The sequence below is a fragment of the Bos grunniens genome, chromosome 1, assembly GCF_055505025.1.
Source record: "Bos grunniens cultivar Pamir isolate PY7600 chromosome 1, Bosgru_T2T1.0, whole genome shotgun sequence".
NCBI lineage: Eukaryota > Metazoa > Chordata > Mammalia > Artiodactyla > Bovidae > Bos > Bos grunniens.
This window is the reverse complement of record NC_141165.1, coordinates 31,979,228-31,994,626: the sequence shown is the minus strand read 5'-3', so window position 1 is coordinate 31,994,626 and position 15,399 is coordinate 31,979,228. Positions and strand designations below refer to the sequence as shown.

The 15,399-nt window shown below is 42.7% G+C and overlaps 1 protein-coding gene across 4 annotated transcripts in view; it reads left to right on the top strand.

The window, feature by feature from the left end:
* The window catches only part of SLC9A9 (solute carrier family 9 member A9), a 660,343-nt gene that overhangs the window by 522,935 nt on the left and 122,009 nt on the right, over window positions 1–15,399 (top strand). For all 4 annotated transcript variants that reach the window (XR_015158063.1, XM_086385315.1, XM_086385488.1 and 1 more), the window contains exon 13: window positions 2,878–2,929. Coding sequence is in view for 3 of the 4 variants with exons in the window: in XM_086385315.1 (XP_086241441.1) it covers window positions 2,878–2,929 (52 nt within the window). In the remaining variant the exon portion in view is untranslated. The remainder of the gene's footprint in view (window positions 1–2,877; window positions 2,930–15,399) is intronic.

Here is a 15,399-nt window from a genome sequence, read left to right as displayed (position 1 = left end):
TCGGGAGCAGATGCTGAGCTTCCATGAAATGGGAGGTGTGGGAGGAGATGTGTTCTTCCTCTGAGAACAGCAGATCTCTTGGACCCCCGAGATGCTCTTCACGGAGTCCCGCATAAAACAGAAAGACATAAACTGTCCCCTCTTCTTCCTCTCTTCCACCTGGCTTCTGGAATAACTGAAACTAGCCCAGTCTACTCTGGTGGCTGCTGGGGAGGAAAGCCTAAACATCAGTGGAAAATCTCAGTGCTGCCTCCAACTTTAAACGTTGGGTTTCTTGTGAAATTTGACTTTTGTTCCTTCCAGTTTTCTAGACAGAGAACTGAAAAAAGGGGCCCTAAACAGATGCAGCTATGGAAAGTCCAGGGCCCTCAGTCCAGTTCACTGCCTGCATGGGTGCTGGTTAGCTCTTGGGGCTGGGGAGGGGTCCAGGCTTACTCAGTAATAAAGGCTCCTGCAGAAGCTCAGGTCCACCAGAGACATGAGAAGGGGGGCCTGGGGCCCCACTGTTCACAGAGGCTGGGCTCAGGTCAGGCTCATTGCCTAGACTCACCTCAGAAGGCTGGGCCTCAATTCCCCTCCATTCTGCCTCCCCTACTCCTTCCTCCTTTCCTTCCAGGATCCCACACTCTCTATCCTCTTCCGGCCCCCTCCTTCCTCTCCCCCCTCCCCACTTCCTCCCCCCTCCCCCTCCCTCTCCCTCCTCTCCTTTACCCCTCCCCCTCCCCCCTCTCTCCCCTCCCTTCTCATCCCTCTAGGCCCCTCCTTTCTCCTTCCTGACCCCCTTTCCCTCCCTCCTCTCATCCTTCTCTCCCCCCAGCTTCAATAAAACAGGTCAAATAGCTCTTTCTACTCTAAGAAAATCAAAGGTTAGCCTCCACCAGAGGCTCTTTCCAGTTACCTGAAGTCCAAAAGATTCCACACCCAGTAAACAGCTACCTACTTCCCCCACCCTGGGTTAGCGAGAAGGGGCCCTTCAGGCCCAGAGGCCACTAGTCTTTGAAGAATCAGAGGTGTTTGCAACCGGCGCCTCTGCACAGTGGCCTTCCTTTCACAGGCTAGCACATCGGCAGGACTGGTGTTGTCCACCTGCCTCCCCTCCCCCACCCAGAGAACAGAACTGGAGCACTAAGGAAGAATTTCCGGGAGCAGGAGGGCTAGGAAAGACTCCAAAGCGCTGGAGGTTGTGGTGTTCTCAGGAAAGGCTCTGGCCGAGCTTGAGCAGGTGGCTGAGGCCCTGAGCCACCACCCCCCACCCCATCCTGCCTGCCACAGGCAGAGGCCCACTGCCCAGAGCAGAGGAAGTTCAAGCTCCAGGCCCTCACGCGCTCCGGCCCTTCCAAGGCCCTGGGAAGAGCCCCAGCATTGTGTTCCCAGGGTCCTATGTTTTTGTAAGATTTGCAAAAGGAATAGATTTTAACCACTGTTGGGTTGGATCGCTGTTTCTTTCTACTACCGTCTCCTCTCGGTCTTACTTCGCCCCGGTCAGATGGCTCTGGTGTGGCCCTGGGCATCTGGGGGGTCTGACCAAGGGGAAACTGAACTGGGAGTGCATTCAGCTTATACTCAGTGGGGTTTTGTGGTCTGCTGTCACTCTGTGAAGGGCAAGCCACTGCTGGTCCTACTGCAGGGACCGCTCACAGGACCAGCGCCACGAGGCTGAATCCAAGTTGAATGTGTTCTGTGGTACCTGGCTTCTCAAGTCTATGGTTAGCGGAGGAAAAACAAGGCTTGAAGTGTCCTGAGCCAGAAGCTAATCTGTGGAAAACTCTGCCAGTTGTGAGATGTGTAAAATTCTAAGTGGAGGATTCCGTTCTCATCAATGCGCCGTCAAAATGGAAATTCAAGAATACTTATATTCAGTGATGCAGCACTTACACTGATAAATGTACTGGGTAGTAGTGTTGACGAGAATCGCTTGAAGGGAAATTTATCAGAAATCTTGTCTTTTCAGGGTATTAATCTTTAGCAGTTTTGCACACAGCAAGTATGTCTGTGTAAGGAAGCACGCTATAATGACTCCCAATTATTAATAATTTCCATCAGTCTTGCTAGAGGAAAGACTACCTTATCTTCCCATTCTCTCTTATACAAAGTCATTATATCATGTAAACAGAGTAAGAAAGTATGCAGGCAAAACTCAGGAGGAAAAGTTATTTTAGAGGTATATCAGACAGTAAATTAGTTAGAACATTATACGTCTTATAAATTTCGAGATGTCTGTTGCACAGATTTTAAAATGATTAATTGTGTTACAATTTATTTTCTTGTTGTAAAGAGTCACTTTCATACCTCATTTTGTATTTGTATTTTTGCATTAATTTGCTCAAAGAGAGCCCCCTAAATCGTATAGGTCCCACAAACCTGGATCCTCCCTACTGCCAGCCTCCATGAGCATCTGGATGAAAGATCAGATTTTTCCCTAAATAAAATATTGTAAAGCAACTAAAAAAACCTTTTGTTTGTTTGTTTGTTCCTGTCCTGGGAAGCCTGCTGCAGCCCGGGCCCCCACATCCCCGGAGCAGTGTGGTCAGTGAGTCCTGCCAGAGAAGCAGGTGGCCCTCCCTCCAGGAGGCCTGTTTGGGGGCCCTGGAGGTCTTTCCCTGAGGGCTTCGCTCCCAGATTCTCTTGCTGGGAAAGACAGCAGTGGGGAACAGCTGTCGGTGCTCCATTGCACCAGCTGTACAGAGGCCCAGCTGTGCGAGCTCTCCTGTTCCCATAAATCTATTTGATGTTCCCTGGACTCAGGGAGAGGTACAAGGGTTTTCTGCCAAACCAGTCCTCTGATTCGTACTGTCTTTGGTTCAGGTGGTCTGACCTAAGAGACTGTCTCGTCTCATCTGCACAAGACCCTTACCAGTTCTCTCTTCTCTTTAACAGGGTTGGTGTGGACCTGGATGAAGATCAGAAGGAGGAACCCTCCTCACACCAGGCAAGTCAAAAAAGCGGAGGCATAGAGAACAACAGCCTGAGCTGTTCTGTTTCATAGCCAGGAAGCCCCATTCTAAAGGGGGGCTATTTTCTCAGATAAAGCAAATCAGATGACTATAAAACACGTGGGAATTCAGGGTGTCTATAACCTTTGTATCACCTCTAGGGTGCTTAGGACCAGCAGACACTTGTGCCTTCTTTGTGGCCTCAGGAAGCCTGGAAGCTGCAGTGTGGGAGCAAAAGCACAGCTCTTGTCATCAGGCAGCCTGGAGTTCAAATCCCTGCCCAGCAACTTGCTTGCTGTGGTCATTTCAGTGAAATTGATTTGATGCATGTTCAACACATGTGGGGCACAAAACAGATGGGCCTGCTTCTCCTGCGTGACTTCTCATTTATCAGGTTGAGGTATACAGAAATACAGAAACGTTAAAAATCTGCAAAAGCACAGCCTGAAAATCCTAAGGGAAAATAGTTCAGGACAACATGCTGTCACCTCAAGTAAGAGAAGTGTAGTCTCCAACCTCTGGGCTTGAATCTAACATCAGAGTAAAATCTATCATTGGCAATTTCGCTTTAGTTGTTTTTCACTTGGTACCCAAAGTTAACAACTGTGTAGCCATGTTGCACCTTTTGCTGAAATTGCAGGTAGACAGACATGAAATCCCAGGTAGAACAGCATCATAAATAAGTGATGCTGCTTAATGAATCGTGTCCTGATCCTATCTGAATTTGAAGAGAATCCATCTCTTTTATCTCGTGGCTTCTTCCTACCATCACATCAATGAGACACAGCTGGTTAGTGCTGCCAGGCAAGATGCTGCCGCTTTCCTGGTTCACACAAAGAAGGAAGGATGTTATGCTCTACAATAAGGGCTGGAAAATTAAGTTGGCAATGATCCGGCTCATATGCACTTTGAATTTCTTTTGCCACATGTGTTCCAAGGTCAGGCTAGTGCTGTTTTCACTGACTTTATTGCCCAGGAAAGACACCTAACTGCAGGACTGAGCCCAGCAGGGGTATCAGCACACTGGGATTAGGGCCAGAGTATTGACCTTGGAAAGGTGATCAAAACCGTCTCCTTACACTGGTGGGCTGTAATGAGTGAGCAGGAAGGGCTCCTGGTTAGGATTTTCACAAAGCATTTTATCTCATGCAGGTCAACTAATCCCTTCTCCTACTTTCAAGCAAAGCTTTTATCTAAGTTTTGTTCTTCTCCTATATCTTTTTCTTAAAAAAAAAAAAAAGTGATATAATAAGAAAATTGATCAAAGAAAATTCTTCATCTTCTTCTAACTAACTGCCTAATACTTTACAGTTACATGTAATTATTGGTAAGATTATCTGCTAGCTTAAATTTTTTCTTTTATAATTTAAATGTATTTTATTTTCGCTCATTCACACCATTGTCAATTTAGTAACAATTCTTACCTGAAAATACTTTTAATCAGTTGAAAGTACTTTTTTGTTGTTCTTAGAGAAATGAGATATACCACATAGTACAGTGAAAATTGTACCCCAGTAGGTGAGTGACAAAGAATCCAACTGCCAATACAGAAGATGTGGGTTTGATCCCTGGGTCAGGAAGATCCCCTGGAGAAGGAAATGGCAATCCACTCCAGCACTTTTGCCTAGAAAATTGCATGGACAGAGGAGCCTGGCAGGCTACATGGGGTTGCAAAAGAGTCAAACATGACTTGGAGATTAAACAACAGTGAAAACTGCATGCTATTTGGATCTTCGACAAGCTTTTTACATCTTTGAGTCTTAATTTTCCTATCTATATAACGCAAATGATAATAATGTCTACTTCTCCAGGTTGTTAAAACAATCAAGTGAAATTATAGTTATGAAGACTACCTAACTTAATCTCATTAAAACCATCTTATCTCATAAACTATTTGATGAAGCAGCTTATACCACCACATATGATAAAATAATAGTGAAATATTTTTAAGAATTTTAAAACTCAGTTTAAAAAATTTATAAAAGCAGGAAGACAAAAACCAGAGAAGTAAAAAAAAAAAATCGTAAATAAAAGATCATAAGGTCCTATATACTTGCTAAAGTTGAGCCACAAGTAAGCTTGTTGGTAGCCAAAGAGGTGGGAAAGGAAGTAATAATTAGCAATATACTAAGTTATTATACTTAGAAAAATTACACTCACTCCCCAAGCTGTACAAAGCTTCACAGACCACAATGCTTTAAAAGAATTTTCTCACTTGAGGCTTCCTGTAGAGGACACGTAAGGAGCTGTCTAACTAACTTGCATGTAATTTGCATGGTTTCTACTGCTCTTCTGCTGCTTAAAAATAGTTTTAATTTTAAGAAGTGTCCTAGAATTGTTCTTATTCATGCTGCTTGACTACTAAGATGACTACATTTCAGATAAAGGTTTTCATCACATTTTGCAATAATTTTTATTTTCAATGTCAAGTACAGGAAACAGTGGGCTCAGACCACAAGTAACAAACCACAGTGTCCATGCAGCTGCCATTTAGCCTGGACAGAGGGGGTTTTGGGGGACTTTTCAAACCATGTGTCAAAAACCTCTTTGCCCTCATTTTGCCTGACAGCTCTTTGCTTATTATCAGCATCTGTTGCTCTGACTATAGAGCATAAACTTAATTCTTAGGAGGACTGTATTTTTCCACTCAGTTTGCATTTTATTAAATTGGCTTTGCATTAACAAACAGGTATCTTTGCAGTGGTCAACTTCTGAAAAAAAGACTTTATTCTTAGTTGTTGTTCAGTTGCTCAGTCATGTCCAGCTCTTTTGCAACCCCATGGACTGCAGCTCGCTAGGCTCCTCTCCTGGGATTTCCTGGGGCAGAATACTGGAGTGGGGTGCTATTTCCTTCTCCAAGGGATCTTCCCGACCCAGGGAACAAACCCGCATCTCCTGCATTGGCAGGTGGATTCTTTACCACTGAGCCACCAGGGAAGCTTGCCTTATTCTTATCAGAAGCTAAATTTTTTCAGATAATTATGGCAATTACTGATCATAATTTTGATCACTCTCAAAATCAATAATAAGCATATGTAATGACATGTACATATCTTTGAAGGAATTTCCTCTTTCTCTGTTTCTGGAGAGTAAAATAGCCTTTGGAAAGTAGGAACTTGCAGCTGTGACTACCCAGCCGTGTCACGATTTTCCTTTTTGCCTTGTAACACCTCGGAAGTGTGAATGATATTACATTCTTACCCATTCCAAGCCCAGAAGCTTTAGAAAGCGTGTTCCACAAGCAGATACTAAACTTTAAATATATACTGTATGCAAATGTGCCACTTCAAGAAATGAAAGGTATTGCAGCTGTGAAATTTATTTCTCTTAAATGTAAAAAAAAAAATAAAAATAAAAACACCCTCAGACAAACTTCCCCCTTTGACAGGAAGTTTTCCTTGTACTTGATGCTGTGTCCTTGGCATCACAGCATTCAGAAAAGGTGAGACCCATTGGAGCACCATACCTGCCTTCTTAGTTCAATAAAAAAATTCCTGCTACCCAAGAAGGGCCACCACTATGGCTTCTCCTTTTCCTGCTTGCTATCTTTCATGATCATCCTGATATTTGTAGAGTGCTAACTATTGTTGTTAGCACTTCTGAATGTTAATACTTTAGCTGTGTTAACTCATTTACCCAGGTAAACCTATGGGTAGGTGCTATTATTATACTTGTATTTTAAATAAGGAAACTGTACACAGAGAATTTAAATAACTTGCTGAAGGACACATAGTGAGAAGAGGTGAAATTCGAACCCAGATAATCTGGTTCCAGAACTTCCACTCTTAATGGATGTGCATGCATCTGTTCATCCATTCATTCATTCATTCGTACAAGCCACTATGTCAGGCAGGAATCTAAGTGAGGTGCCTGAATCTAAGTGAGGTGAGGAGGAGGCATCAGTTACCAATTCAAAGTCACCCTCACAGAGCTTACACTCTAGTGGGGGACACAGAGAAGAAAGTAGTAAACCTCTATACACTGTCAGTTCAGAGAATAATAACAATGGAGCAGGGAAGAGGATGGAGAACAGCAGAGGAAAGGCTATGGCTGGCTTCCTTTCTGAGGAAGTGGCCTTTGATTAGACACCTGAACAATATGCAGAAGTGAGATATGCACATAGGCTCTGGGGTCAACGGGCCAGGCAGAGGGAACAGCAAGGATGACGTCACAGTGGGTTACAGTGTACTCCATACACCGCAGGCATGTATATGTATATGTATATGTATATGTATATGCTCCCTCAGCTCCATACCATGTGGCTGGAGCTGAGGGAGCAAGGTGGAAGCAAATGGAGAAGGTGTGGGAGAGACCAAGAGGGGCCAGATCATTGGCCATGGTGGTGGATCAATGAAAGAGATGGGAATACCAGACCACCTGATCTGCCTCTTGAGAAATTTGTATGCAGGTCAGGAAGCAACAGTTAGAACTGGACATGGAACAATAGACTGGTTTCAAATAGGAAAAGGAGTTCGTCAAGGCTGTATATTGTCACCCTGCTTATTTAACTTATATGCAGAGTACATCATGAGAAACGCTGGACTGGAAGAAACACAAGCTGGAATCAAGATTGCCGGGAGAAATATCAATAACCTCAGATATGCAGATGACACCACCCTTATGGCAGAAAGTGAAGAGGAACTCAAAAGCCTCTTGATGAAGGTGAAAATGGAGAGTGAAAAAGTTGGCTTAAAGCTCAACATTCAGAAAACGAAGATCATGGCATCCAGTCCCACCACTTCATGGGAAATAGATGGGGAAACAGTGGAAACAGTCCCAGACTTTATTTTTCTAGGCTCCAAAATCACTGCAAATGGTGACTGCAGCCATGAAATTAAAAGACGCTTTTAAGGAAAGTTATGACCAACCTAGATAGCATATTCAAAAGCAGAGACATTACTTTGCCAACAAAGGTTCGTCTAGTCAAGGCTATGGTTTTTCCTGTGGTCATGTATGGATGTGAGAGTTGGACTGTGTAGAAGGCTGAGAGCCGAAGAATTGATGCTTTCAAACTGTGGTGTTGGAGAAGACTCTTGAGAGTCCCTTGGACTGCAAGGAGATCCAACCAGTCCATTCTGAAGGAGATCAGCCCTGGGATTTCTTTGGAAGGAATGATGCTAAAGCTGAAACTCCAGTCCTTTGGCCACCTCATGCGAAGAGTTGACTCATTTGAAAAGACTCTGATGCTGGGAGGAATTGGGGGCAGGAGGAGAAGGGGATGACAGAGGATGAGATGGCTGGATGACATCACTGACTCGATGGACGTGAGTCTGAGTGAACTCCGGGAGTTGGTGATGGACAGGGAGGCCTGGGGTGCTGCAATTCATGGGGTGGCAAAGAGTCGGACATGACTGAGCAACTGATCTGATCTGATCTGATGTATGATGGAAGCAAAAACTTTTAGGTTTGGAACTTAAACCAACTTTTTTAAAAACTCATTTTTCTTCCATTTCCAACTCTGCCAACTATTATTGTTCAGTTTAGTTCAGTCGCTCAGTCATGTCTGACTCTTTGCGACCCCATGAATTGCAGCACGCTAGGTCTCCCTGTCCATCACCAACTCCCAGAGTTCACCTAGACTCGCATCCATTGAGTCAGTGATGCCATCCAGCCATCTCATCCTCTGTCGTCCCCTTCTCCTCCTGCCCCCAATTCCTCCCAGCATCAGAGTCTTTTCCAATGAGTCAACTCTTCGCATGAGGTGGCCAAAGGACTGGAGTTTCAGCTTTAGCATCATTCCTTCCAAAGAAATCCCAGGGCTGATCTCCTTCAGAATGGACTGGTTGGATCTCCTTGCAGTCCAAGGGACTCTCAAGAGTCTTCTCCAACACCACAGTTCGAAAGCATCAGTTCTTCAGCTCTCAGCCTTCTTCACAGTCCAACTCTCACATCCATACATGACCACAGGAAAAACCATAGCCTTGACTAGACGAACCTTTGTTGGCAAAGGAATGTCTCTGCTTTTGAATATGCTATCTAGGTTGGTCATAACTTTCCTTCCAAGAAGTAAGTGTCTTTTAGTTTCATGGCTGCAGTCACCATCTGCAGTGGTTTTGGAGCCCAAAAAAATAAAGTCTGACACTGTTTCCATTGTTTCCCCATCTATTTCCCATGAAGTGATAGGACCAGATGCCATGATCTTCGTTTTCTGAATGTTGAGCTTTAAGCCAACTTTTTCACTCTCCACTTTCACTTTCATCAAGAGGCTTTTGAGTTCCTCTTCACTTTCTGCCATAAGGGTGGTGTCATCTGCATATCTGAGGTTATTGATATTTCTCCCGGCAATCTTGATTCCAGCTTGTGCTTCTTCCGGTCCAGCGTTTCTCATGATGTACTCTGCATATAAGTTAAATAAGCAGGGTGACACTATACAGCCTTGACATACTCCTTTTCCTATTTGGAACCAGTCTGTTGTTCCATGTCCAGTTCTAACTGTTGCTTCCTGACCTGCATACAAATTTCTCAAGAGGCAGATCAGGTGGTCTGGTATTCCCATCTCTTTCAGAATTTCCCACAGTTTATTTTGATCCACATAGTCAAAGGCTTTGGCATAGTCAATAAAGCAGAAATAGATGTTTTTCTGGAACTCTCTTGCTTTTTCCATGATCCAGCAGATGTTGGCAATTTGATCTGGTTCCTCTGCCTTTTCTAAAACCAGCTTGAACATCAGGAAGTTCATGGTTCACATATTGCTGAAGCCTGGCTTGGAGAATTTTGAGCATTACTTTACTAGCGTGTGAGATGAGTACAATTGTGCGGTTTGAGCATTCTTTGGCATTGCCTTTCTTTGGGATTGGAATGAAAACTGACATTTTCGAGTCCTGTGGCCACTGCTGAGTTTTCCAAATTTGCTGGCATATTGAGTGCAGCACTTTCACAGCATCGTCTTTCAGGATTTGAAATAGCTCCACTGGAATTCCATCACCTCCACTAGCTTTGTTCGTAGTGATGCTTTCTAAGGCCCACTTGACTTCACATTCCAGGATGTCTGGCTCTAGGTGAGTGATCACACCATTGTGATTATCTTGGTCGTGAAGATCTTTTTTGTACAGTTCTTCTGCGTATTCTTGCCATCTCTTCTTAATATCTTCTGCTTCTGTTAGGTCCATACCATTTCTGTCCTTTATCGAGCCCATCTTTGCATGAAATGTTCCCTTGGTAACTCTAATTTTCTTGAAGAGATCTCTAGTCTTTCCCATTCTATTGTTTTCCTCTGTTTCTTTGCATTGATTGCTGAGGAAGGCTTTCTTATCTCTTCTTGCTATTCTTTGGAACTCTGCATTCAGATGTTTATATCTTTCCTTTTCTCCTTTGCTTTTTGCTTCTCTTCTTTTCACAGCTATTTGTAAGGCCTCCTCAGACAGCCATTTTGCTTTTTTGCATTTCTTTTCCATGGGGATGGTCTTGATCCCTGTCTCCTGTACAATGTCATGAACCTCATTCCATAGTTCACCAGGCACTCTATCTATCAGATCTAGTCCCTTAAATCTATTTCTCACTTCCACTGTATAATCATAAGGGATTTGATTTAGGTCATACCTGAATGGTCTAGTGGTTTTCCCTACTTTCTTCAATTTAAGTCTGAATTTGGCAATAAGGAGTTCATGATCTGAACCACAGTCAGCTCCTGGTCTTGTTTTTGCTGCCTGTATAGAGCTTCTCCATCTTTGGCTGCAAAGAATATGATCAGTCTGATTTTGGTGTTGACCATCTGGTGATGTCCATGTATAGAGTCTTCTCTTGTGTTGTTGGAAGAGGGTGTTTGCTATGACCAGTGCATTTTCTTGGCAAAACTCTATTAGTCTTTGCCCTGCTTCATTCAGTATTCCAAGGCCAAATTTGCCTGTTACTCCAGGTGTTTCTTGACTTCCTACTTTTGCATTCCAGTCCCGTAAAATGAAAAGGACATCTTTTTTGGGTTTTAGTTCTAAAAGGTCTTGTAGGTCTTCATAGAACTGTTCAACTTCAACTTCTTCAGCGTTACTCATTGGGGCATAGACTTGGATTACTGTGATATTGAATGGTTTGCCTTGGAAATGAACAGAGATCATTCTGTCGTTTTTGAGATTGCATCCAAGTACTGCATTTCGGACTCGTTTGTTGACCATTATGGCTACTCCATTTCTTCTGAGGGATTACTGCCTGCAGTAGTAGATATAATGGTCATAGTTACTAAATTATCTGACTCTTTTGCAACCCCATGGACTATAGCCCTCCAGGCCATTCTGTCCATGGGATTCTCCAGGCAAGAATACTGGAGTGGGTAGCCATTCCCTTCTTCAGGGGATCTTCCCTTCCCAGGGATCGATCCCAGAACTCCTGCTTTTGCAGGTGGATACTTTACCACTGAGGAAGCCCTGTCAACTGATTAACAGTTAACTGCCAACAATGAACAAGGAGGTTAATTTTCATCTTTTAAAATATAACTTTATTTTTAATACTCTGTGCTCTCTTAAGGCTAACTTCCAATTTTATTTTTGCTTCTGAAAATCCCTTCATTGAAATTCTGATGTTTGTTGTCATTCATGCTTGTGTGTAACCTGGGTAGATCAGTTCTGGTCACCATAGCTTAAGGAAGTCAAAGCAGAGCTGAGAAAGGTCCAGAGAAGGGCAGCTTCAGTGAGCAGAGGAGGTTTAAAAGAATCAGGATTTCTCCAGCAGAAATGACTAGCACCACAAAGGGCTGCAACGAAGTGTCTTTAAAAATATGGAGCATGTGAGTCAGGTGAACAAAGACTTGCGTGCCAGATCCCAGAAAACCATAACCTAGAACATCCTTACATCTGAAAAAGCTCATTTGGAGAAGAATAAAAGTACTTGTTCTTCTGCACAATTGACACTTAGTACTCAGAGTCATCTGGAGTTACGAGACTGGAAATACAAGTAGGTTCAGCAGGGAAAGAGATTCATTAACAGATGGTAGGGTCATCTAGTCATTAAGTAATATTTAATTTTGCCTTGTGAATATTTTCTAATATTTCTAACAAACTTATAGGAAACAGGATAAAGATTCCCACAAGTATGTTCCTCAGATTTAGCAATTATCAATATTTTTTTCATACTTGCTATTGGAGTTGGCCTCATAGAATGGGAATCCCATGGTACATACCAACAAATATTTCAGAAATAAAATACTAGCCTCTAAAGGGCTTCCCTGATAACTCAGTTGGTAAAGAATCCGTCTGCAATGCAGTAGACCCCAGTTCAATTCCTGGGTCAGGAAGATCCCCTGGAGAATGGATAAGGCTACCCACTCCAGTAATCTTGGGCTTTCCTTGTGGCTCAGCTGACAAAGAATCTACAATGCGGGAGACCTGGGTTTGATCCCTGTTTTGGGAAGCCTCTAAAATTGATCTGATCCATATGAGAGTTTTTTTTTATTTTAATGTTATTGCAACTAATAGTTCTGTATGAAAAAGTAAATGACTGTTTCAGAGCAAGTATCTTGAGTTTTTTGGGGGCCAACACTGAATTTATTTTGATTTTACTTGTTCATGCTTATACACTGAAAAGAGTACAACCTACCCACTACTATTTTTACTAAGACTAAATTCCATGTATATACATATATGTCTTACCTGAAGATTGTATAATTTCATGCTTTAGAAAGCAAAAACAATAACAAGGAAGAGGGAGCAGAAGATGGTAGCTACTATTTAGTGGTTAGGCACCATATATAAAATCACATTTAGTCTCTAACTTGACCAATCAATATACATATTATAAACCTCACTTTTTTAAGAGTAAAGCTTTTATTTAGTTAGTTATGGCTGCACTGGATCTTTGCTGCTGCGTGGGCTTTCACTAGTTGTGGCAAGCAGGGGCTATTCCAGTTGCAGCGTGCAGGCTTCTCATCACAGTGGCTCTTTTACTGGACAGCGTGGGCTCTAGGGCCTGTGGGCTTCGACAGTTGTTGCAGGGGGGCTCAGTAGTTGTGGCACATGCGCTTAGCTGCCCAACGTCACGTGGGATCTCTCTGGACCAGGGATCAAACCCGTGTCCCCTCTGCTGGCAGATGGATTCTTAATCACTTGACCACCAGGGAAGTCCTAAACCCTATTTTATAAAGGATGAAATTGGAGTTCCAAGAATTGAACCAGCTTTCCCAAGACAACATAAAAATTCCAGCCACTGCAACAATACCCAAACTCAACTTCTAGTTCCACAGCTTATGAAACTGTTGTTCTCAGCTTGAATTGTTTTCTGCTTGCACTCTACCTCTTCACACCACCATTGGGAAAGGGCCTCCTGGCAGAACAAAAGGAGAATATAGGGCTCTTTTCATTTGTTTTCCTTCTTTCAAGGGTCACAGTCCTTTGCTGCCTGAACTCTATCACATATTTATGGCACCAGTTATTCTACCAGCCAGTATGTATTTTGAAAGTAGTTTTGTAAGGGGAAACATTGTTCTGTTTCATTTCACTTTCAGGCAAAAATATAACACTCTGTTCGATTCAGTTCAGTTGCTCAGTCATGTCCAACAGGCCTCCCTGTCCATCACCAATTCCTGGAGCTTACTCAAACTCATGTCCATGAGTCGGTGATGCCATCCAACCATCTCATCCTTTGTCATCCCCTTATCCTTCAATCTTTCCCAGCACTCAAATCACAAGTCTAAATGCAAGACCCTAATCTATGCTATGGTGTTCGTGATTTGGAGTACTGTCATTGGGGGAAAGCATGAGCTAGGATCTTCTTGCTCTGAAGTACCTTTTCAACTCCAGTGCCTTTTACATGTAGAACTTACAATTCTATTAGTAGTATGTAGTTGTATCAGACTTCTACAGCTGCACAATAAATTGTCCTGAAAATTAGTGGCTTGAAATAACAAACATTTATTACCTCACAGTTTCTATGGGTCAGGAATCTGAAAGCAAATTAGCTGAGTGTTTCTGGTGCAGGGTCTCTCCTGAGGTTGCAGTCAGGATGTCAGCCAGAGTTAGTCATCTGAAGGCTCGCCTGGGACTGAAGGATCCACTTCCATGTTGGCAGGAGGCCTCAGTTCCTTGCTCACTCTTCAAGAAGACTCAGACCCTTACCATATAGATCTCTCCACAGAGCTGCTTGAGTGTCCTAACAATATGGTAGCTGACTTCCCTCCAGTGCTTCAAGACAGACAGCAAGGAGGAAACCACAATGCCTTTTTATGACATACTCTTGGATATCACCATCCCTTCTGCTCCATTCTATTGGTTAAAAATGGGTCACTAAGTATGGTCCGCACTCAATAGGAAGGGAAATTAGTCTCCATTTTTTTAACTCATGTCTACTATTTATTGGACAATCTGTGAAGCACTGTGCTACAAAGGGCTTCTCATGGAAGCCCTATGAGGTAGGGATTGCATCCACATCTCACAGAGAAGACAACAGTTTCAGAAGAATAAGCCACTTGCCCCTGATCAAACTTCAAGGGAGAAAATCTCCATCTTTTAAAGGAATAGGTACCAAAGAGTCTGTGAATCTACGTTTTTAAATCACCAAAGTATTATACTTACCTGAGCTGATTTATTTTCACTGAATTAACTTGAATCCTTTGTACAGACATAATTATTTTGAAGCAGTCCCCATCCTTTTTTTGTGGTAGTGAAACCATGAGTTTAGCCCATCTGGTTATATATCTGTGATGTCTAAGTTTCCTCTTAGCAGTTTTATTCATTCTTATCTGGTTGTTTCCTTCATTTTTTTTTCTCCCTAAGCATGTATTTTCTGACTATACCTTCTTGGGAACATTTATGAATTTATCATGGTGTGGGGAAGGTAGAAATGTTTGCATAAAATACTTGATATGTGGAGGCTAAGAATTAATTTAACTTTTTAAAACATAAATTTGAAAAAAATTTCCTTTTGCCTCTCAATTGTATATGCCCCCGCTCTTCAGAACCCAGAAATCTTTCCCTTTAGGGACAGAGACTCTAGTCCTCTTCTTGGTCATCATAAAATCAAGGCAATAAATTTGAAATTATCACATGAATACATTCCAAACTGGGGGAGATGGCAGGGCAAAAGTACTGCTATCAAATTCTATTCACACTTACTACTGGAAAAAGTGCTCTGGAACCTTAAGGGACCCTACAGACTTATTATGATAATTACCTGTCATTGTCATCATTCTGTACAACCTCCATTGACTTTAGTATTGAATACGAAATCTTGAGAAATAGAAAGGAAAATCTTCTCTCTCTTAATCCACCGAATCCCTATGAAGTGAGGAGCACTCCCATATGCTTAGCCCAGAGCAGAGGTTCATCTGGTTCACTTAGCAAAGGTCCCTCATTTGAATATTGATAGAGGGATGTATTTACATTGGCTTAGTTCTTTCTCACTAAGGTTAATACAACAAACAATCCCCTCTTGCTTCAGCATCTGGTTTTCAAAGATTTCTTGCCAGAGCCTTTTGTTTTCTCTCAGGGGTCCAAATAAGCATAAAACAAAGAGTATCTTCATAATTTCCCTCTTGCTCCCTTTC